The sequence below is a fragment of the Trachurus trachurus genome, assembly GCF_905171665.1.
Source record: "Trachurus trachurus genome assembly, chromosome: 5".
Lineage (NCBI taxonomy): Eukaryota > Metazoa > Chordata > Actinopteri > Carangiformes > Carangidae > Trachurus > Trachurus trachurus.
The window spans coordinates 15,717,323-15,739,362 of record NC_139896.1 but is presented as its reverse complement, the minus strand read 5'-3'; the positions used below and the strand labels follow the sequence as shown (position 1 = coordinate 15,739,362).

Genomic DNA, 22,040 nt, shown 5'->3' with positions numbered 1-22,040 from the left:
GAAGACTGTGTTCTGGTCTCTAATTGCAAAGGGATTTCACAACACTCTTGCTAGTAATGTTATTATATCAACATTAGCATTTTTTCTCTAGCCTATAACAAGTCATAGGCTACTATTAGGCTATGTAAGCAAAGTTTGTGATCAGAGGTTTGTGAACCACAGCCCATTGAAGTCATCTACCACCAAAGAGGAACATAATTTCACACACATTGCTCTTTTTATTCGTCTTTACATCAGTTTCACTTCAGTCATCACTTTTGACCATGGTGCAATAATATTGAGTCCCAGTTACCAGTTTTGAGAAGATGCACTTTGTTTATCAAGAATAAATTACATTGTCACAATCATTTCATGAGAAGAGGTATATGTATTATTCCAACTTTATGGGCAACAGTGTATTTAGATTTTTTTTTCTTTGCCTAATAATGTGTGTCACAGCATAGTGACCCTACACCATATTAGCTAAACATAATGTAAAACAAAATAATCAATGTAATTCTAACATTAAAACAAATAAATTTGCACATCTGTAATTAAAGACACATCTAAGAATGAGAATTAATTGGCTTAGATTGTGAATGCTGTTGTCGGCTTATAATTAAAAAGTGCAAGGGATTTTTTATAACAATGTGTATGAATAAGGTGAGGAGTTTTTTGGGAAAGGATGATTTACCTTATGATTGTGATGGACAGCTGCCAGCCAATCAGATCCACAGAGGAAATAGTTAATGATGATGATTATGTTTACGTAATTGTCCAGAATTCCAGATATATTGGTCATGAAGGCCCATTATAGCAACATCACAGGATGATGAACGCTGCCTTTCTGCAGTCCAAGCATATCTCAGGTGGCCACCATTTAAGGATCAGGGTCTACTAATCTATATTACTAAACAGAGTGAGTCATTTTTTCTTGGTCAGTAAAAATGTGAATATTTAGCCCATGCAGGAAACTTAAAATAGTGTAGAAAAAATACTGCACATCATACAATACTGGACAGTATCATAACATTATTATGCAAACTCCTTTTGCCCTCTCAAACCAAAATGCAAAATTAGCAGAATGAAACGCAGGTCAGGAACATTGTGTAGCAAGTTGACCTATTCAGACTCACTGAAAATACAACGATATCCTGGTTAACACATAAGTTTCAGGGAACGTACTCAGGGTTTTTCTTCTTTTAAATAGATATTAAAACAGAATTACGCGGCTATATAAAAATAATACAACTAATAGTGTGAAACCTATATAACCTGTAACTGTAATGCAAAAGGGCTTTACAGCTGTAATGCTGGAGATACAAGTAGGGTGCATCTCATGCTGCAGTGCCAGTTGAAAATGAAGGCTATTCTCAGTATGAGCAATAACACAGAAAGTCTAATTACTCTTATCATTACACACAATGTTTGTGCACGTTGCAACCTATAATTGCAATATTGCTTTATGGTCTTTTGGGACCCTCACTGAATTGAATGTTTGCATCCAACCTGAGGCCCTCTTTTTGTTTTCTAACTGTGTAAGTCAACCGAGCATGCTATAGGAGGCGGGGAACTGTATGCTAAAATTGTTACGATAAGCACAGGCAGCGTCCAATCAGAATTGAATTCGTCGTTCAAACCAGCCAATGGCAGCAGAGGAGCGCCACGCTGCTCCTCTCAGGGCGCCGCGGGGGCGGTGCTTGTCGGCGAGGACCCACCCCTCAAGGCCGCGGGTTTGGTTGCACACAGGCTGCAGTTTCAGTTTGTTTTATTCACCATTTTGAGTAGCTGAAGGTAAAAAAAATTAAGAATATTTGCGTTTGGAGGACAAGTCGCTGTCGTACTTTTATTTTCACGCGCTAGCTCGGACGGTGGAGTTGTGCGTCAATCCCGCCCCCCCTCCCTCAGTGTTTTGCAGAGCGGGAATCTATATTTCTTTTTTTTCTCCCCCGTGCTTTTTCTTCTCCCCCTTTTCTTACATCCTTAACCTCTACAGTATTCCTGCAAAATGTCAAGACCAGTGAGGTAGGTGTGCTAAATCTGTCCTCTGCTCTCCGTTAGTTAATATCGACGCCGTCCTGGCAGGCGTCGCAGTTAACATGCACGTCTCGACCATGTTGTGTTTTATGACCTGGGAATTTGTTTATTTCATGAAAAAATAATGTGAACGTGTGCGCGTGTTTCCCCTCTCGTGTGTGCACCCTCTCTCCTTTTTTTTCTAACATGGATCCCAGCGGTGTGGACTGATCGCCATATCTTGTGGAGATACGCGCAGCCCGCCGCCGCCGTGTCGTGTCTATCATGCTTTTAAATGGATCCACGATGGGCATTGTTGGCTGCTATGTAGGCCAAGCGGAAAATTAGTCGGTGTGATTTAACCAGCTACGTTTTACGGCTCGCTTGAACCAGGCCTGATAACATTTTCCCTCTCTGACTGAGAATGAGAATATGGCTACCCCATTCATCCAGGGTAGTGCTCTGAAACGCTAGTACCCCCCCTCCCCACACACCTCCACACAGAAAGGAGAGAAGGGAAGAAAAAAAACGGAGGAGGTGGTGGTGGTGGTCGGCCTTGGGATTTGATCTTGTTAACCGCGCAGACTAAGGCATGTCGTGTTGTTGTAAGTGTCCATTACATCGCGTTTAAAGCGTTTTATTGTCGTTTCAAACGGACGGAAAACCGCGTTTTGGTCAACGAAAATGTCGCTGTTAGAGAAAGAGAGGGGGGTGGGGGAGAGAGAAAAACTAGGGAGCGCGGATCTACATTCTCAGCGCTGGCTGTAAAGTAACCCTGCTGGCTGATGTCAGAGGAAGGCGGAGAACTACAAAAAGTCACCACACCCCCCACACTACCACCCCCACCCCCCAGAGCCAGATCCCCACTGTGATTATAACGCTTGAGGTGTCTTTTAATCCAAATTAAAATGGCCTTTAACTTGATTAGAAGTCATTTTATGCAGACAGATGTGACATAAAGTAGATCCTCAAAATTCCCGCAGTTTCTCTGCATCTAAACGCCTCATTTATGGTATCTACTTTTTTTTTTTTTTTACTGCTTTCTTTGGTTTGGTCTTAAACATATCTTTAGGGCTGTATGCAAATTACAGATAGAAGAATTCACAATAACTTCATTTTTAAGTAATTACTAATGTTATTAACATACTTATGGGATATAGGCCTAATTTTTGCCACTTTGTTTTAACTTTCTCTCTCTGCAAATGATAAATGCACAGTGCAATTTTTAAGAAACCAAATGTTTACATTTATATTGAACATTACAAAGTAGGCTGGCCTCATATTTAGGTCAGAGGCACAGCACAGGGCATGATCTGTGATGGTCATTAAGTTGTGTAAGTGTAAACCAGATGCTGATTCCAAACAGAAATTAACATAAAACTTATTTTCACATAACAGCAAATCAGTGGCTTTTGTTTTTCCATATTCACTGCACACTATATGCAGACAGACTGAGAGTTATGTCTCTAATTTGAGAAAAGTGCAAACCTAGTAAACACAATAATCTTGTGTGGTATCCCCAAGAACTAAAAAACAAACACCAACTTGTGTTCTTCATTGAATTTATTTGTACTTTTCATTGTGCAAATTGTAGGCAACCAACCACAGATGCAGTCATTTTGTGGTGATTGTGATTTGGAAGGAAACGTTCCAGCTGGACCGTCTGTATCTCTATACGGAGAACGTTAAAAGGCTAATCAGCAACCTTGGGCTTGTACTGGACAGATGATCAGATAAATTAATGTTTGTGATGTTAACTTTACAAAGTTGTAGAATGCTCCTCAATACAATTATTACTTTCGGTGCGCTCATCTAATATTTCCCTACACAAAACACTACGTACCTGTTTATACTGAATCCTACTATTTCCCTATTTTTCAGCAGCTTGTTTCGTTGTGTGTCAAGAGTCCTGCCCACCCCCAAAACTTATGTGAAATACTGTATATGTTATGTTATGAAATTAAACATAACAATTAAATGACTATATTAATCTCAGGTTTGTTGATTTTAGTTGGTAATAGTGTGCCTTTAGGTATGCCGTTTCCAAGCTCTGAAGATTGATACTTTTGTGAAACACTGCTGACCTCGTTTTAGTAAGAAAATGCAATGGTTGTGTTATAGTCTGGACGGACAGAGAGATGACACAGACACACACTCGCCTTATCAGTCACGACTACCAGATAGTGACCAAGGTAACACGTTTGTTCAGTCACTTGGAAAATGATCACTTTGCTGAATATGATGTGTGCATGGCTCAAAAAAGAGAGAGCCCACCAAACGAAAGAAGTAAATACAGATGGGCAGCAGCTGGATCCAACTTAAGAAAAAAAGAGAATCGCCCAAAAACCCAACTAAACCTGCGTAAAATTGTCCATCCTAACCAGCTGCCATGATTTCAATCTTTATTTGTCACAAGTTTCGCTTCATGATTTGTCGTCGTTTGAGAGCGAAGGATGTTGTAGCTGATTGACAGCGGCCGATTGACACATGAACGGAGGTGATTGCTGCAAAACTGGTTCGTCTTTATGTCACTTTACATCGCATCATCAACAAGTGGGAGCTGACTGAGCGAGGCGATTTGATTTGGACATCTAAATGGGACCACAATAGTACACAAAATAGCAGATAACCTCAGACCAGCCACTGTGCGAGCTCCTCTAAAACACTGCCTGGATGAGTTTCACCATGAGCGAGTGTGTAGCCTGTGTGTTTAATTAACCTTGCGGGTAGGGGTCAGGTCTGGATTTGGTTTAGAGTACTCTACAGGACTCTGGTGTGTAGAACTCGCTGTGATAAAGACCATATTCTGCATGCAGGATTGCTGGGACTCTAAAAGCTGTATTGTCCTCCTGCTCTGGGTGAATGAACATAACTTTTACAGAAGACACATGGATCCATGAGAGGACACTGTGTATAATGTGGATTGGTCAGGTCGAGCCAATATCTGATGTGATCAATGTCAGTGCTGCATCGCTTAACATTAACAGGCAGCTATGCACTGTTTTTGGTATCTTATAAGTACTTTCTCGTCGTAACAGAATGAGTGCGGAGCCTCGCCTTTTTTTGTGACTTCATGGCCGAGTTCAGTGTGAATAAACAGTCACTTTCCTACTTGAAGAGCCAGACTGGTCTCCTTGGCCATCTTCATAATTTACCTCCATGTCTGTAACAGCTGCTAAAAGTTTGGAAACAGGTCATGTGAGTTGCAGAGAGGATAACGATGATCACTTCATGTACTGACTTATAATCTCAATGCCCTTGGGTGCAAAGTGTGTTTGTGTATGTGAGTGAAATGACAAGTAGTATTGAGTAGCTTCAGCACGAGAACAGGAAAATCTGTAAAAGCGACTTTACAAGCGCCCAAGCTGAAACAAAATCTAAATCATTACATAACTAAGGAATGCTTGGTATTTTAATTGGATAAACATAAAATGTAATAAATATTTATTGTTTTCAAAATTTGCATCGTAATCTGGACTTTTGGGCAGGTTCCCTCTGAGTTTGTAGTTCAGTGTGGCGATAATGGTGATTGCAGAGATTGTTACTGAACAATAAGCAGAAGGCAGGATATAAGTTGAAACATTGAATTGAATAGTAAAGATAGTAAACAGAATGTGTTTGTTTGGGTTTGGACAAAATCTGGCCCTAGGGAAAGGGAAATGATAGGGAAATTATGATTTTCTGATTTGTTAAATTGCATGTAATTAGTTCATCAACATGACAAAACTGTTATCTGTAATAAAATTGGTAGGCTTGGGTTTAGTATGCGTCACCAGATACCAGGGTGTGTCGTGGTGTGACTTTAAACCTGATATTTTTGCAATGTGTAAAGGGACAACGAGGAGTTTTGGAAAGCGAAGTGTCTTCATACTACATTTACCATGAGCCTCCGCGCACGATGAAATTCTTGGACCGGCGCAAGACGGACGTCTTGCCAAGAATGTTTTCATTCACCAAGAATGAAAGTCGGAGGTTCGAAGACGATCGGATACCGTTGTAGTTCCGACCATTAACTTAAATTTCAATGAATGGCGATGGCTGCTTCAACATGGTCTCATGAAGACACATCATGTTTTTTTCCTTCATCCGTTTCAGTTTGTGGTTGAAAGTGAGAGTTGTAAAAGAGGTGATGCACATTCAAAACAATTCACGGCGCTGAATGAAAACTGCATGCTGCACTCAAAAGTTGTTGTAACACATCATATTTTAGTCTGTGACTGAGATCAGCTCCGTCTTAATTGACCATAAACCGTATCGTCGGATTCACACTGAGCTGGTCGGAAAAAAGCTCCATGCTCTCTGTGATATCCTTGAGACGCGAGTTGTGATGTGTGCAAAGCCCGCTGCCGCCTCACATGTCTGAGGCTTTTACTTTGGCGAGTGTCTGTCTGTGCGTGCGCCTGTTGTTGTAACCTAAGTACTTGTAAATCTACTTGTTTATGGGACTGTTGCCCACCTCTTCTCCTCCCATCCCACCACCACTCACTCACCGCTCCAACATGGTTGAGATGCAGATAGCTTTATTTTTCTTGCAGCTTGCAGGACGATCTTTGGTGCCACCAGTTTTTTAGAAGCATCACTGCACTGGTGTTTTCTAAATTGTACTTTAACCCACTGCTTTGTTTTTTTTAAATTTAATTTAGATTTAATTTTTCAATTCACACACTTTAACCTTTCATTTAAACACAGGGGAGGGGATGTTTCCTCGGCAGTTCTAACCTGAACTGTTCGCTCGAGTCTCTGTCAGCCTTGCCACACAATTTTCTAAAGGTGTGTGTCATCTGAACCATAGTTGGCTGCTGTCACCTGAGGCTTCCCTCATACACTTTGCCAAATTAGCCGTGGAAACTGTAGAAGGTAGAGCAGTGTCCAGTTCAGTGCCCCCAGCTGGAGGCTATTTGTGGCCTCTCAAACCAAATAATACAGTCCAGACATTCGCACACAGCTGATTTAATGTTGCCCCGTTGAATTGCTGAACATGACATATAATAGATTTGTAGCCCAACCCCCAACCCCCACTGACCTGTCTAACATCAGACGTGGGCACTAAGCAACCTTATTCTTTGTCCTAAATGTGATCTGATGGTTGGTTGTCTGTGTCTGTGTGTGTGTGTCTCTTCACAGGAACAGGAAAGTGGTGAACTACTCACAATTCAACGAGTCTGACGATGCAGGTAAGAAGACTTCATGACTGAATGTGGTAACAGCAATCGACCAAATGAATAAAATCCACTGTCACCGTTTATTACCAACAGTGTAATAAGATGTCTTGATGTTAACTGCACAGTCACATTGTTAAAGCCTGGGATGCTCTCATGAGCATGCACAGGACCAATGAAGCAGACTGTGCACTCTGTCTGCAGTTTATTAGTTGCACAAAACACTACAAATGAGTAACAGCAAAGGTAGATATATCATTAAAATTTAGTATTATAGTGAACAACAGCTGTCAAAGACAACTAGTCAAATTAGAGTAAAACCCCGTTTCCAAAGGTCGCTGTTTCTGTTCATTCAGATTACCACACAATCGCTGAGTTTTCAAACTAAAACCGGCCCAGCAGCCTTTTAAAAAGTGTTTTACTGGCATATGTATTGTAATATTGTGTGGACGTAGCCCAAGAGTTTAAAACCTATAAAATATTTCAAAATGTACAACTTTTTGATATTGAAGAATATGATCCTGTTATACAAGAGAACAGCACCAATTATCTAATTCATTACAAAAATCCCAGTTAAAAATAAAAGCAATATCATGTGTGTGGATAAATGAGTGAAAAACGAATTACATTTGTCTTTGTCAGTAGATGAGGAGTACGGTGATGATAAGCCGAAGAAGGTGCGCGCAGCAGCACCTCGCGAGCCTAAGCACAAGCGCTCAAAGAACTCACAGGATGACAGGTGAGCCCAGACTGGTCCGGCTGGTCCAACAGTTTCCCATATACATACAGTACACAGCTAGTGCGTCTGTAAATTGGCTGATTATCTTCCTCAATGCACACACAACACATACGTTGCACCCACGCATGGGTATTTGAAAATGGTATGAAAATGTTATTATATTGAGGAAATTTGGAAAATACAGTTCTGTTTAATATCTCACTAATGCTGCGTTCACATGGAGTCCGGTAAACGTCAGACGGCATGCCGGACTCCATGTGAACGCAGCATTAGTAGTTAGTTAGTGGACGAGAGAACGCCGGTAAAACTTGGAGGAGCACGGAACCGCCCCGAGTTCAAGTATTTTAATTTTGCCATCTGCCGCGACGGTATCCTCAACCGAACGTGACGTGTGAGTACGAGTATGTTGACGTTGCTATAGCAACGTGGTGACGCGTCTTACCGTTGTGCTGTGCCGTCCGACTGTTTGTTTTTACCGTTCCGTCCAGCGGCATTTGCCGTTTACAGTCTGCCGTTTGCCGGACTCCATGTGAACGTAGCATAACTCTGTCCCTGAAGAGGATGTTAAAGCAGAAGTAAGTGGTCCGGTCGTTTTCGCTAATGCTGCATTCCAGGCAGGCTTTTGAAATCGTAAATTACATCTTCAAGTCACAACTTACGACTTTGTAGCGTTCCAGGCAACCCACTCGTGTTTTTCCGACCTGTTTTACCGGTGAAAGTCACTATAACGGCCACTCGTAACTTCCGACCGGTGAACTCGTACCAGATCGAACTGGTACCACTTCACGGTCGGAAAAATACGAGTTTCCTTGAACGCACCATAACAGTCCTCGTCCCTACGTCACCACATTCACGGCGTTCCTTGGCTGCACACACAGCCCTGCATGCCGTTCTCTCTCCTCATTGGATAAAAACTGTAGGATACGATAAATGTTTTCTCTTCGGCTCAGAGCAGAGCAGAGGGACTGACAGACCCGTGTTTCAGACCAAACACTCTATGTAAGTGATTGCTGTCGGAAGATATAACTATTTAAGACTTATATTAACACAAATATATCACTCACTTCTGCTTTAATGTTAGTCGAGGACATACTATGTTTTTAAATAACATGGTACAGACAAGAGTGCTTTGTTATTTCAAGGACCACATTGATAAGTAGTATTGATAAAAGTAGTAGTTACCATTAAAATCTTAAATATACCCGGCGTCCAGTAGTCTGAGCCTCCATAGCAGCAGGCTGGAGATGAGCACAGCTGGCGCTCAGACACCAGGATGTAGCAGGACAGGTGGAACCAGAGCGAGAGTTTAGGCCCATGGAGAAAGCAGCGTTCGTGGGGTAGAGAGGAAAGGAAATGGGAAGTAGATCAAATCCATTTTTAGTGGGTTAGACAGCCAGGTGTGCTGAAAGGGTGTCAGACAGCAGAGCTGCTGGGTGAGCTATTAGAGAGAGGGAAGCTCAGCAGGAGGCCACTGTGAAGGAAACAGACATGCTGCACTGGACTGGTCAGGGTGCAGCGTGTGATGTACTACGACTCTAAAATCCTGTAGTGCCCAGAGTGAATATCAGAAACAACTTCTGCATCGTGGAATTTTGATTCTGTGATGAAACGTAGAGGAAAATCATCTGTTCTGGCGTCAGGCTCTGCTACTGCTGATTGGTACCAGTGGTTATAATTCCTTTTCTCTTTTTTTTTACACATAATATTGTGAATAACTGAGGAGAATTTAATGGTGCAGCAGCCGAGTTTGGCATGGCGTGAGAGTGTGAAAAAACAAAGCTCAGTCGTGATAACAAACGATGTAACTGGAATAGACCAATATTGATCAAAATAATACTTTATACAATTTATAGGACGTCCTGTTTGCTGTGATAGTAAATAGTGATATCAGCACCACAAACCTTTTGTAACAGCGTGGGGGAGGGGAAACTAACATTCATTACTCTGTCAACAGTTGTCAGGGGACATTCCTGCGATCAATATGCCAGGAGCAGAATTTCTGGAATTTGAGGTTTAAAACAAAATAAGTCCTTTTTAAAGGGATATTTCAACATTTTGGCAAATTTGCCCATTGCCATAATCCCAATACTCTTAGGTGTAGGTTCATTACCTTTAATTGTCGGTGCAAGCTGTTTTTAGATCGGGGGGGGGCAGAGACGTGAGCTTTGCACGGTGTGCAATGTTACATAATTTATACGTTATTATTTCATAGCGTGGTGAATGTGCAGGTTACAACTTGTCCACGAGAGTGTTTTGGAGTTTTTGGATTGTGTGTTTAGTTTGATGAGGGAAACCCGGAAATACCATGCTCCTCCTCCGTTGCGTTAGCTGAGCAGCTTGTGTCGGTGCCCGACCGATCTAAAAATAGTTTGCACCAACAATTAAAGATAACGAATCTACTCTTAAAACTATAGGGATGTTAATAGGCGAATTTGCCAAAATGTTGAAATATCCCTTTAACACCAACAAGAACATACACCTGCACCGTGTTGGTGTTGTTTAATCAACATGTCATTATGTCACACCTGAGGGATTTACTTAAGAGACCATTTGTTTTGAAAACTCCATGAAAAACCCCTGTTTTCCTCTCCTTGTTAGAATAAATGGAGGTAGCACCAAATTCGTTGTTTTGTTTTTTGCTCAGGAGCTTATCAGTAGAAATCTAGGAGCAGTTCTTGGTTGCCACTTCCCCCACAGCTTGTTTGGTTTGTATTTGTTTAGCAAACGAAATGTACTGTAGATACAATCTGTGCCTTGATCCTGCTCTTCCAGACTGTCTTCACTCCAGTTGCTAAGACTTTGTGTGCTTTTCTTTTTTCTCTCTTCCAGTGAGGACTCTGATGAAAAGGTCACTAAACCCAAAAATGATTCAGCAGGTAAGCCAGGTCTGTTTTCTGGTTTAGTCGAGGCTGTTGGCTCAGGTTCTCTGTGAAAACAGCTGGATTTTCATTAGTGGAGACTGAACGTTTGAATGCCGGCTCCCTGACTTCCCTGTGTTATGCTGCCGCAGATGACTTTGGCAGCGATGAAGAAGACAATGACTTTGGAGAGGAGGAGGAGGAAGATGGAGGAAGCGACTATGAAGAAAAAAAGAAAAAGGGAAAGAAAGCCAAGGTGGAGAAGCCCACCAAGAGGGGGCCAAAGAGAAAACGGGCTGCAGGTAACAACACAGTGTCCTCCGTCTACTTGGTGATATGGTCATGTTTTAGCTGGATGAGTTCTGCATGAAACCATTGTGTTTGTGTAAATTGGTTATCTACTTTGACTCACATGTTCTATTCATGACATTTACATGAATCCAGTACTTGTACATTATTAGTGTGCACACATTGACTGAGCAGTTGGAGGACGGTGTCTTTAATCGTACTTTTCCCTGAGCAGTATCATAATTTAGATGGTTCTTTTGAAATTAAACTCCAGGCCAGAATTTGTCCTCTAGATAGTTTTACATTTTCATTCCAAACCTTGAATCCTGGACAACGGGAAGGGATTCTAATTTGATCGTCTTAAAGGGATGTGCATCAATTTTACACATCTTGGTTGGTTTCCAGCCCTTGGGGAGAACTAATGCATATGTTACAAAGTCTTTTGTGGAGCTGTGCAAAGGCTGATAGCTGCCTCAAGTGATGTCTCTCGACTCGAGTCACAGTGGGTCTGAGTGGAAGATACAAAAAAAAAAAAAAAAAATCTGGGAAGTTGAAATAAGTAAGCTAAGAAAACCTCTGCAGCCCACTGCTCATCTCCACTGCAGGCAAGATTCTGGGCTACATATGTGCTGCAAACATAATGCACCTGAATCCTTACTCAAACTGCTGGTGGTGCACTATGGGTAACACAGGTGTCAGGTTTTGACAAGCAAGAAGAAAGGATGAAATGAATCTATGAAGATTTTCCATTGCGAGGCCGTCAGTGTTATAGAAGTCCAAAGCTTAGTTACTGCAGCGATCATACTGTCGCCTCTCTATCATATCACAGTCGACAGCTGCCCCTCCTTTATCTTTGTTTCATTAAATGTGGACTTTTTTATTTTTATTAACAATTTTCTTTCCGTCAAAGAAAATATTTTTTTTTGAAGAATTTAGCTTATCCCATTAACAAAATCATTTTTCAATATAAATGTTGTCATGATTTGTGATTTCTCTAAGTAAGTTTAATTTAATGGGGGCCACAGTAATTAACTGCTAAGAGGAGAAGCTGTGTGGCTCCTCACTAGGGCTGGGCGATAAAACGATAACGATATATATCGCGATATAACTTTACTCAATAGCAATATGAAACATGGTCGATAGAAAGTCGATAGGTTTCATTCATTCATGTTTTGAAACAGCCAATGAAAACGAGAGTTGCGCCGCGCTGAACCAATGGCTGAGCCAGCCAGGTTAGGTTGACACAGCACAGGAAGACTGTACACAACAACATGTGGTGTGTTTGGGCTGCTGCAGCCTGGCGTCAGCAGCGGGGCATCGCCAGTAAAAAAGAGAGAGAGGATGAGTGTTGTCTCGAAAGAAAAAATGGAGGAGAATTAGGACGAGTGACCGCGAAAAGACGTGGTCCGTCATGTTTACATTAACCCCGAGATACAGTACTAGTCTGTAAACAACGCTAAACTTTAACCACGGAGACAGCAGGCAGTCGGAGCGGGTCGAGCTCCGGCCGCCGTCACACATCAAAGGGAGCGCAGTCACGGCGTGGCCGCTCTGCTGCTGCTGCTGCTGCTGCTCACACTGGAGCGACACACAGACAGACTCACCGCAACTGTTGTGCCGACCTAAACACTGGCCACTGGCGAAGCAAGCGCTAACCGCGGCGACTTCTCTTCCTTTTTCTTTTTCCGCCGGGTTTAGGCTGTGAATTATCGCTAATTAACGGGCCACGTCAGGTCCGGGTTTTAATTTTCAGGTCCGTTTATAACTGTAGCAGCAGCAGAGAGATGGAGCAGCTCCTGTATGGGGAGTGTGGCTCTGACCTAACTCCTGTCTGATGTAATGTTAAAGAACGCCTGAACAGTGGAGTGATAATGTCTGTAAAAGACCCAGTGCTGCCTACTGTATATCAGCACTCATGTAATGTCTCTTGTCCAATCAAATAATAATAATTATATTATTATTTATAACTGTATAAATATAATACCAGTTTTATTTATCTGAAACTGTTATTACTCATTGCTTTTATATGTTCATCATCATTACATCTGACATGTTCAATTTTTGACAGAAAATAAATATTTAAATCAGAAATAACCTTCTGATATCTTCAAATCTCACTTGTGAGTATGATGGAACATTTAGGCTTGACAAAAACAGTGACTTGAGTCATATCGTGATATATATCGATATCGACTGATATGAAAAAATGTATCGTGATAGGATTTTTTCTCATATCGCCCAGCCCTACTCCTCACTGTATTCACAACATCATAGCTGCCGTTAACGGTGATCTTTTGAGATATAAGCATCTAACTTGATCCTACACTGGCTTCTCCCACTTCTCCATCTGACTGTGACTGATTGAGTCGTTTGCCTCTTACACTCTCAGACACTGTGACATGCAGCTTTGATTTATTACTGTGCGCGACAGGTACAGCGATTCAGGCCGATCAGTCAATCACTGTCTGAGCAGAGCCAATAAATGTTGATGGCATTTTAACTTTTGTGATTAATCTCGTAATTAATGACAGTGTAAACAATATTTTCTCATTAGATATACATGTCTGCCCTTTAGTCCATGGAAGATTCAGACGGTTATTAATTGTGATTCTGAACTGTTCAACTAAAATTTTACCTTTTTTTTAAATCTGTTTTTATATTTATGAATGCAAATTGACAGACAGAAAATTAGTCTGTTTGCCTTATGATTAGTTCCATCATTTTCAAGCAAAACAGCCAAATATTTGCTCTTTCCAGCTACTTGATGTTGAGAATAACCTTCCTTTTTTTTGTTGGTTGAACAAAACATGGTTTGTTAAGATGTGTCCTTAAGCTCTCAAAACCTGCAGCGAGTATTTCTTACCATATCCTGACTTTTCATTGACTGAACATTTATTTAAAAATGTGATTATTGCTAAGGAAATGGCTGTAACTGTTGGCAAATGTATTATTATCCATGCCTTTTCCCAGCCCTTACATGAAGAAACTGACAAAGAAAAAAGACTTAGACTGTGTGACTGATAGACGTCTTTGTTCATTTTAAGCATAGAAAAGAAGTTAAAGAACAGAATTTTACTGATAGTTAATCACATTTGCATAAATTGATGGCAATGTCACCCACATAATTAACACATGGTTTCTAATACAGAAACCTGCCACAACAAGATGATATATTAACCTGCTTAATCCACAGGCGTTTCATGCTCTCTCTATACTGTTGTCCCGTTCCCCTTCGTCAGTAATGTTACAAAACATTGTGTGACTAATGTGTGCGTTTCGTTGTTTAGATGACAGCGATGACGAGAGGGAAGTGAGTCGAAAGCGTACAGTGCGCCAGGCGGCCTCCAAGGCTGTGTCTAAACAGAGGGAGATCCTGCTGGGCGACGGTGGCAGCGAGGATGAGGAGCATGAAGACCAAGAGGAATCCTACCTGGACCGTACGTACCCATACCCAGCTATCTGTACCTGTCTCCTTATAAAGCAACACTACCCTCAGCAGACACCTTTAGACAAGTTATATATATAGTTATTATATAGTTACACCAGCAGTGATGATGTTTCTGTGAAGCAGGCCACACTTTGAGCCACTTGTGGTGAGTGTTTGCAGGACCATGAATGAAAACATGAAATCCTTTTTGCACTAAAGGTCACTCTAAACCAGTGGTTCTGGACCTGAGTGTTGGGGTCTCAAATATGAAGGTCCTCCCCTCCCCTGAAAGGGGAGAGAAGCACACAGCGTTGATTTTTTTAAACTTTGATTTTTGCTTTTCCCCCCATATAACACAGCACAATTTAGTTCTCCAAAGTCCCTTCATATAAAACAGAATAAAAAAAACAAGTGAACACGTTTAAGAGCCGACAAGCCAGACAGGTAGGACCCACTGCTTCAGAGGAATAATTATAGTATTTGGGGTCCTGATAAAGTGCTCTGGTGAGCAGTTGAGAGCTGACAAAGCTGTCTGACAACATTATTTACACTCAACTGGAAACTGAGCATGACACAGAAACAGACTCACTTGACATGTTTTATCTCAAATTGCTCTACACTCAAGCCAGTGCTACAATTTTGTTGTCGCACAAGTTAATCAATAAGAACACTGTGCTTTTGGCTGCTGGACAGAAGAACGTCTTTGTTGAAATGATTATTATACACCTCCTCTGTGTGCACAGCCGACGAGTCCGGCAGTGATGAGGACTTCATGGTGGAGGACGATGATGACAGCGACTACGGTCGCTCCAAGAAGAGAAGCAAGAAGGTGATTCGACGGGGAAGGACAGACAAGAAAGAGAAGAAAAGCCCCAAACCCCGACTAAAGGCTACAGGTGAGACATCCAGCTATGAAGGAGAAACCCTGCAGTAATATCTACTGTACCTCCATGTCTTTGATTTTTGTCACGATCTTCTACGGAAACATTTTATTCAAAAAATATCAGTAATTTAGCTTGATCAACTTACTGCAGCGTGACATTCAGCAACGCTTCAGGTAGTCTGAGAGAAATAAGTGGAACAGCGTATCCCCAAAAGTAAACAAACAAGTATCAAATGTTCATTTTAGACATGGGGAGGTACGAGAAAGGGATAGTTAAACATTTTGGCAAATTTTCCTATTGCCATAATCCCTATAATCATTGGGGTAGGTTGGTTCATTACCTTTAATTATCGGTGCATGTTGTTTTGAGATCCGCGGAGCAGAGACGTGAGCTGCTCAGCGAACACAATGGAGGTGAACCACTTACGCAAAAATCACTACTCGCTGTCAAAGCTTCCCGGTTTTTCTCAGACGTTTGATTGACGGATGACGGATCCTGATATCATTGGCTAATGAATCGCCTGCATTATCCAATGCGAAAAAAAATCTACCTCACTTTCACCCTGGATTTACTCAAAAGTTGAATTTGCACAGTTGGGCTACATCGTCTGATAGATTAGTGATTACACTAATTGTAAGACCCATAGTGGGTACAATTTCAGTTTTCTTTTCTGAATACCTTTAAACCTTCTATGTCAAATTCAGATAGATTTGCACACTCATATCACTATTCAAGTAGATTGTAATAGTTTCACAGTCTGATTGTACCTATAACCAGCCCATCCATGAAAACCTACCTTTACCAGTGTTGCTAGACTCGAGATTTAAACCAGTATACTGCCGAGTGTAGAGAGAGTTACCTGTAGCAACTGGGTTAAATCAGTGTTGTGTGAACTGGTTTAACAAAGAGTCTGAATGTAGCAGATACTGATATTTAAAAACCCTGTGGCCCAACTTTAACTTGTGAATATAACAATAGGCTCAGTGATTCTTTAGATATTTTTAGTTCCAATGTTCACTTTTATTATCTTGACATTCAGTCAGGTTGATGATGACTGCACTTCAAGTTCAGATTGGTTTTTTTGATGAGGTGTATTAAAAGAATAGTTTGGTGTTTAGGGAAATAGTTTATTTGATTTTCTGTCAAGGGTTAGATGAGAAGATTGATACCACTCTTGAATATGAGGTCAGGTCACCAGCACCAACAAAGCTTAGTAGTCAACATACATACATGGTTTTGTACAGATTGGGAAAAAAAACTGTAAGTAGATAAAAATGAGAACTCACTGCTGTATGCTGTACCTGAGCTTTTCTTGTCAGGGACCAGTTGCCAGGCAACCTGGAGAAAGTTGCTAGCCTGGCTCTGCCTAAAGTTTAAATATACAGCAGCTCCGAAGTTCACCAAGTAACACATTATATCTTAGTGTCTTCTGCACACAAGCACAACTGTAAACATTCAGAGAAGTGTATTATTATATATATTTCTTTAATTAAGTTTTTATTTATTTAAAGAGGAGCTAACTGAGCCAATTGCAATGAGAACTGTTCAAAATCTCTTCAGGGTGATAACCAGTAAAACATGAGCCACCATATGGTTAGAACACAAAAGAGGCAAAATTATAATTTCTAAAAAAATTTTTTTAAAAAGATCATTTCTAAACTGTATAGAGGGTATGCACGTGACGTCACGGTACTCGGAAGTCGCTGCAGAACGCCCACTAAGTGGCAAAAAGACGAGTGGCAGAGCCGCCAAAGTTTAAAATCGACAAACGTAACAAAGCGATTCTCTCCGAGCCCATACCAGTCTGACATGTCTAACTTTGTCAGCATGTACATCATGCATGACCTAACAGAACTGCAAAAAATCTTGCGGGTACGTCTTACTTTGACCGAGTTACATTCAAGAACCTGTTTTTAATGACAGAAATTAAATTCACTCGAGCTGTAATTTTTTTCGATCGATCAGCTGTGTTTACCATTTCAGGTGTCATAGTTATGATGGTCAGACAGATGAATTAGTCCTCTAACACATCCTATGTTAGAGGTTTTTGAGAAAGAAGGAACTCAGGTTTACGTGTCGGGACTCACTGTCATTTCGTCCCTCTGCACAGTAAAAATGAGCCTGTCTGTCACCGTGCTGGTACCGCGGTAACACTGTGTGTGTGTTACAGGATTAGTTAAAACACACAACGTAAACAATGTGACTGTATATACATGTAGATACTGAAGTCGGAGGGCGGAGACCAGTGGTTAGCTTTAGTTTCTGTTAAAATCTAATGCCTGATGGAATAAATAGATTTTGAAATGATTCAATGATTTCTGGCAATGTGTCGGTGTCAGTGGACCAGATGGTTTTGGGGAACTGCTACGGATCATTGTCGAGTCCTTCTGACCTCAATTTTTTTTTGATACTACATGTTTTACCCAATTTCGCCACTCAGTCCAAATGAAAGGGGCGTGTCCCAGGGGACACCCTCTATTTGAGAGTCAAAATCCAACAAAACTCTTTATTTATGGTGTTAAATCTGCAGCATGAAACATCTGCCTCCCCCTGCTGGCAGTGAGAGTAATTACACAAATAGTCCATGCTTAATGACTGACGAGCTCTAGACAGTACCACACGCGTGTTTAGAAAGAGAAATAGTCTGATGATCACCAACTTATGCATGTGTTTGGTTTTGACAGTGACTCCCAGCCCAATGAAAGGAAAGGGGAAGGGCCGCCCCAGCGCCAAGGCCCTGGAGAAGAGCTCACCCAAAGAGGAGGAGGAGGAGGACCCCGAGAGCCCCCTAGAGGAGGAAGAGGAGGAGGCAGAGAAGAAAGAGACCTCCCCCGCCCCCAAGACAACGAAGGAGGCCGCAGGAGGAGAGGAGGAAGAGGAAGACGAGGAGGAGGAGGACGGCTCGGAAGAGGAGGCACCCTCTGGAGAAGACTAGAAGATGGTACCTGTTTGAAGCCCATCCTCCATGTCTCTCTCTCTGTCTCCTCTCTGTTTTTGTTTTCTTTTGTTGCCCTGCATTTAGTTTTTTTTTTTTTTTCCCTGTTTCTTTTTCTCTTTTTTTTCTCTCCCTGGTGGCCTGGCTCAATGGTTTGGACTTGGTGTGCTTTTTCTTGTCTCCCCTTCCCCCATTCCAACTAAGACATTGTGCTCATGTGATCATAGAGCGTAAGGAGTTTTTATTGTCAACATTCAGCCTCACCCACCCTCCTGTCTTCATCGTTTTCTAAAGGTTTCTGCCTTTTTCAAGAGCTCGCTGTGGGTGAGCATCCGTCCTGAGTGTGAACAGATGAGTTCTCTTTTTTCTTTTTTTTCTTTTTCCTCCTCTGGGATTATCAGTGATCTGACACTATTTTTCCCTGTTTACTTTACTGATATCTGTGATCACTGGGAGTGTTGTTCAGAGCGCCCCAGTATCAGTAACTAAAGCGCTGTAATCACAAAGCGATGTTAAGTTAACACATGCAGGATAAAGCCTATGTCCTCCCTCTCTCTCTCTCTGGCACACGTGCTTTTAAACCAGGAATGTGTTTTAACGGAGCTGCGTTACTTAGTTTTTTGTTTTTTTGTTTTGTTTTTTTAAAGAAAAACCTTGAAACGGTTTCAGTTAAGGCAGCATATTTTAAATTTTGTTTTTCAAAGCTTGCCCAACCTCTCTCAGACTGTATCTTGTCCTGACTTCGTGTGTGGCTGTGTGGAGACTGAAGTAAAGCGCATTATTTTGAAAAGTATTCCCCCTCGTAGCTGCTGCTTCTTAGATCAAACAGTCGGAGGTGTGTTACTGGCAGAGTGGTGGGTCACCGCTGAGTGTCCGCTACATGCCAGACTGCCACTGTCACACATTTCAAGCCAACAGGTGTGTGTTTTTATGTACTTGTATAATTTGTATGCCTGTGGGGTACTTCCTGTAAGAGGGTTGTGGCTTTTCTTTTGTCTCGGCCCATCGGCTGCCGATGTGTAACGGTTCCTGTTGTCATATGTTGGGCTTTCTAACGATGCTCCATGCTACGTGAAGCGACCCCTCCCCACCTCCTTTTCTGAACACACCAACACCCCTCCCTGCATGGCTACAGCATCTTCTCAACATTCAACCTGTTGTGCCAGGCACCCCTAAACCTTCGATTTTTGTTTTCTTTATTTTTATTTTATTTTATCTTTTTTTTTTTTTTTTTTCAAGGAATGCGAGATGATTTTTTTGTTTGTTTTCTTTATTGAGGGTTAAAAAAATGAATGTTGTTTTTTCTTGTTGGTTCATTGTTCTAATTCTCTATTCAGATTTTTTTTGTAATGTTTGTTTTTTAAGAAAAGAAATAAAATGTATCATGATTTTAAAGAAAAAATTGACCCTATCCAATCTGTTCTGCCTGATGGTTGCACCAACCATCCCTCCCTGATTTACTCCTGTCCTTACTCCTTTCTTTCTCTTGTCCCTCCCTTTTCTCCCAGTCCCATCAGCTTAATGGTTACTGTTGGTATCCATGTCCATTTGTTTCTTAGAGCTTTTTGTTGCTCACATAAGTACTTCACAAGCTGATACATTTTTAAATCTAGAGTTCAACAGTACTGATGCTAAGAAAAGATCGAAAACGATGAGGTGGGCAGCTCAGTATATATCTGGCATTCATTTGTCTATTAATGCCTTAATTTTCATTGAGTTGAGTTTCAGTAGTGGCTCTGATATTATCACTGGAGGCCTGAGAATGTAATCTGTCCTCATGTTTTAGGTCTTTGCTACAAGCAGCAAATTAGGCTTAGAACAAGTCAACAATTTGTATGATCAGCAGACCATCCAAAGCCATAAACGATCTCAAAACTAGTGACTCGGTGATCAGGTGCAGCACTTGTGAGATTGTCCTTTTTTGCGAAAAGTAGTGTTTGATGTCAAAGCAAAAAAAAAAAAAAAAAAATTGAAAAAGAGTTGCTATTAAGATCTTGGGAACTCAACCTCATTTATTAGACGTTGGTCAGGAGAAATTCTGATTGGTCCCAAGACTGCAACAGAAATCAGTCCTGGATGTGTTACAGGACACACTTGAACCTAGTCCTGGTTCAGAAGCACATTTGATTGTTTTACGACTGTCATTAGCAGGTTAGTGTGTTTTTCTACATTCAGGTCCTAAATTGGCACCCGGTCCTTAATTTCATTTTGAGACGATTGGATACAAATAAAATAAATAAGGAAAAAAATATTGTTTATACCGATTTAAAAGCTCTGAGAGCTCTGTTTGCAGTAGGGTCAGATAATGTCTTGTAGTTCACAGCACTGAGGGCTTGAATGAGGTTCCTCTCCATCATCCCGCAGGAGGCACATGGCATAAGGCTATGAATTTCTCCTTTTTCATCCATTCTACGATTTCTTCTGTTGTACTGTTTTTGATGTTTCTTTTCTATTTACCTTCAGTTGTACTGGCAATGTAAAAATGTAAGCCAAGTTGTGATTCTTACAGAAGACCAAGTGGAGAAGCTTTTGTCACTAGTGTGGAAAAGGAACGCTGAACTCTTGAATCTTTTTGCATGTTGTGGAAAAAGTGCGAACCGATGATGACGATGCTGGTAAATGCAATGGCAATATTGTGGTCTTACAAAAAAAAAAAAAAGTATTAACAACAATGTTGATAATGTTTTGGTTTCCCAGCTTCTAATAAAGGCAACCTACTTTTTATACGGATTTAACTACCTGTTTTGTGACGTTGAGCTCTGTGTGCTGTACGGGTGGCGAGGCAACTGGGAAAGAATTCTGTGCCACAGGTTTTGGTGTTTATTGATCAGCAGTGCTCGCTGTCTGCCACTCAGTGGCGCTGTGTGCAACAGCAACATGCTGAGTTTAACAATCAGTCATCGGATGTAATGAGCAGACTGCAGACATTAACTCAGGAAGTGTTAATACGGGTTTAAAAACAAACACTGCCAGCTGTGACTGGTAAGTGAAATATTTACAAAATTTAAAAAGCCAGTGCTCCCCATGAGAGCTGGGCAGTAGGACACACGTCTTTAAATCTGGACAAATACTCTAAAATTGTTAGGCAACAAGGATTTTCACAAACAAGGAAGGTCACAAACGACCAAAACTCACAGGTATAAAATGATATGAAAGCCCTCCTGTCATCAGTTGCAACAATAAATAATAAATAACAGTTTTGAAAGAGCTGTTTGTAGGTTTTGGCGGTGCTATATTGCCAACGTTAGCATTATTTAAAAGTAATTTAACAGTGCAAGGAGCTTCACCCTTTGTTGCATCCAAGTTAAAATTCATCCCCTAAATAGCTACTTTTTCACAGAAGACTGGATGATGCAGTATTATCAAGTGTCCAGGTATTTAAAGTCAAAGTAACAAGGCCAAAATAACATTTAGCCGACTGAAGTTGAAGTAGAAGAAGTAATAGAAATAGAAGCCTTAGAGACCGTTTTTAGAGAATAAAGGAATTCACTTTATTACTGAACTAATGAAGTTAAAGTAAAGCAGTATTTGGACCACTTTTTCATCTCCAGTACTCACAGGCTCATATTGCAGGGATTAGTCACTGTAATATCCTTTCCCCTCCAGAATTCAAAGGAATAATCAGGTTTTTTAAACGTGGATAAACTTGCTAAATGAGTCCACTCTTCCATTACCAGTTGAGCTTAGAGGGTGGAGCTGCTATATTTGTGGTTTAAAGGTATCACGGCGGGCAGTGTTGTATTTACATCAATGTC

General features: G+C 41.1%; 1 protein-coding gene across 4 annotated transcripts; it reads left to right on the top strand.

Annotated features, from left to right (window-relative positions):
• Positions 1-1,704: 1,704 nt before the first annotated feature.
• nucks1a (nuclear casein kinase and cyclin-dependent kinase substrate 1a) lies at positions 1,705-20,991 on the top strand. 4 transcript variants are annotated; one of them, XM_083972660.1, is made up of 8 exons: positions 1,705-2,004; positions 7,120-7,169; positions 7,800-7,893; positions 10,723-10,769; positions 10,904-11,053; positions 14,327-14,476; positions 15,210-15,362; positions 18,035-20,991. In XM_083972660.1, exons 1-8 carry the CDS (start codon positions 1,988-1,990, stop codon positions 18,283-18,285), a joined length of 912 nt encoding a protein of 303 aa, XP_083828786.1. In that variant the 5' UTR covers positions 1,705-1,987; the 3' UTR covers positions 18,286-20,991. The 4 variants fall into 4 exon arrangements, with proteins under 4 accessions (XP_083828786.1, XP_083828784.1, XP_083828785.1 ...); XM_083972658.1 differs by having other exon boundaries at positions 10,723-10,778; XM_083972659.1 differs by having other exon boundaries at positions 7,797-7,893.
• The last annotated feature ends 1,049 nt before the right edge of the window (positions 20,992-22,040 follow it).

Excerpts from the sequence above, each read along its gene's own strand:
- nucks1a (XM_083972657.1), top strand. Across the intron at positions 7,894-10,722 it reads AAGAACTCACAGGATGACAG|TGAGGACTCTGATGAAAAGG; the intron begins GTGAGCCCAGAC and ends TCTCTCTTCCAG. Across the intron at positions 11,054-14,326 it reads AAAGAGAAAACGGGCTGCAG|ATGACAGCGATGACGAGAGG; the intron begins GTAACAACACAG and ends TTCGTTGTTTAG.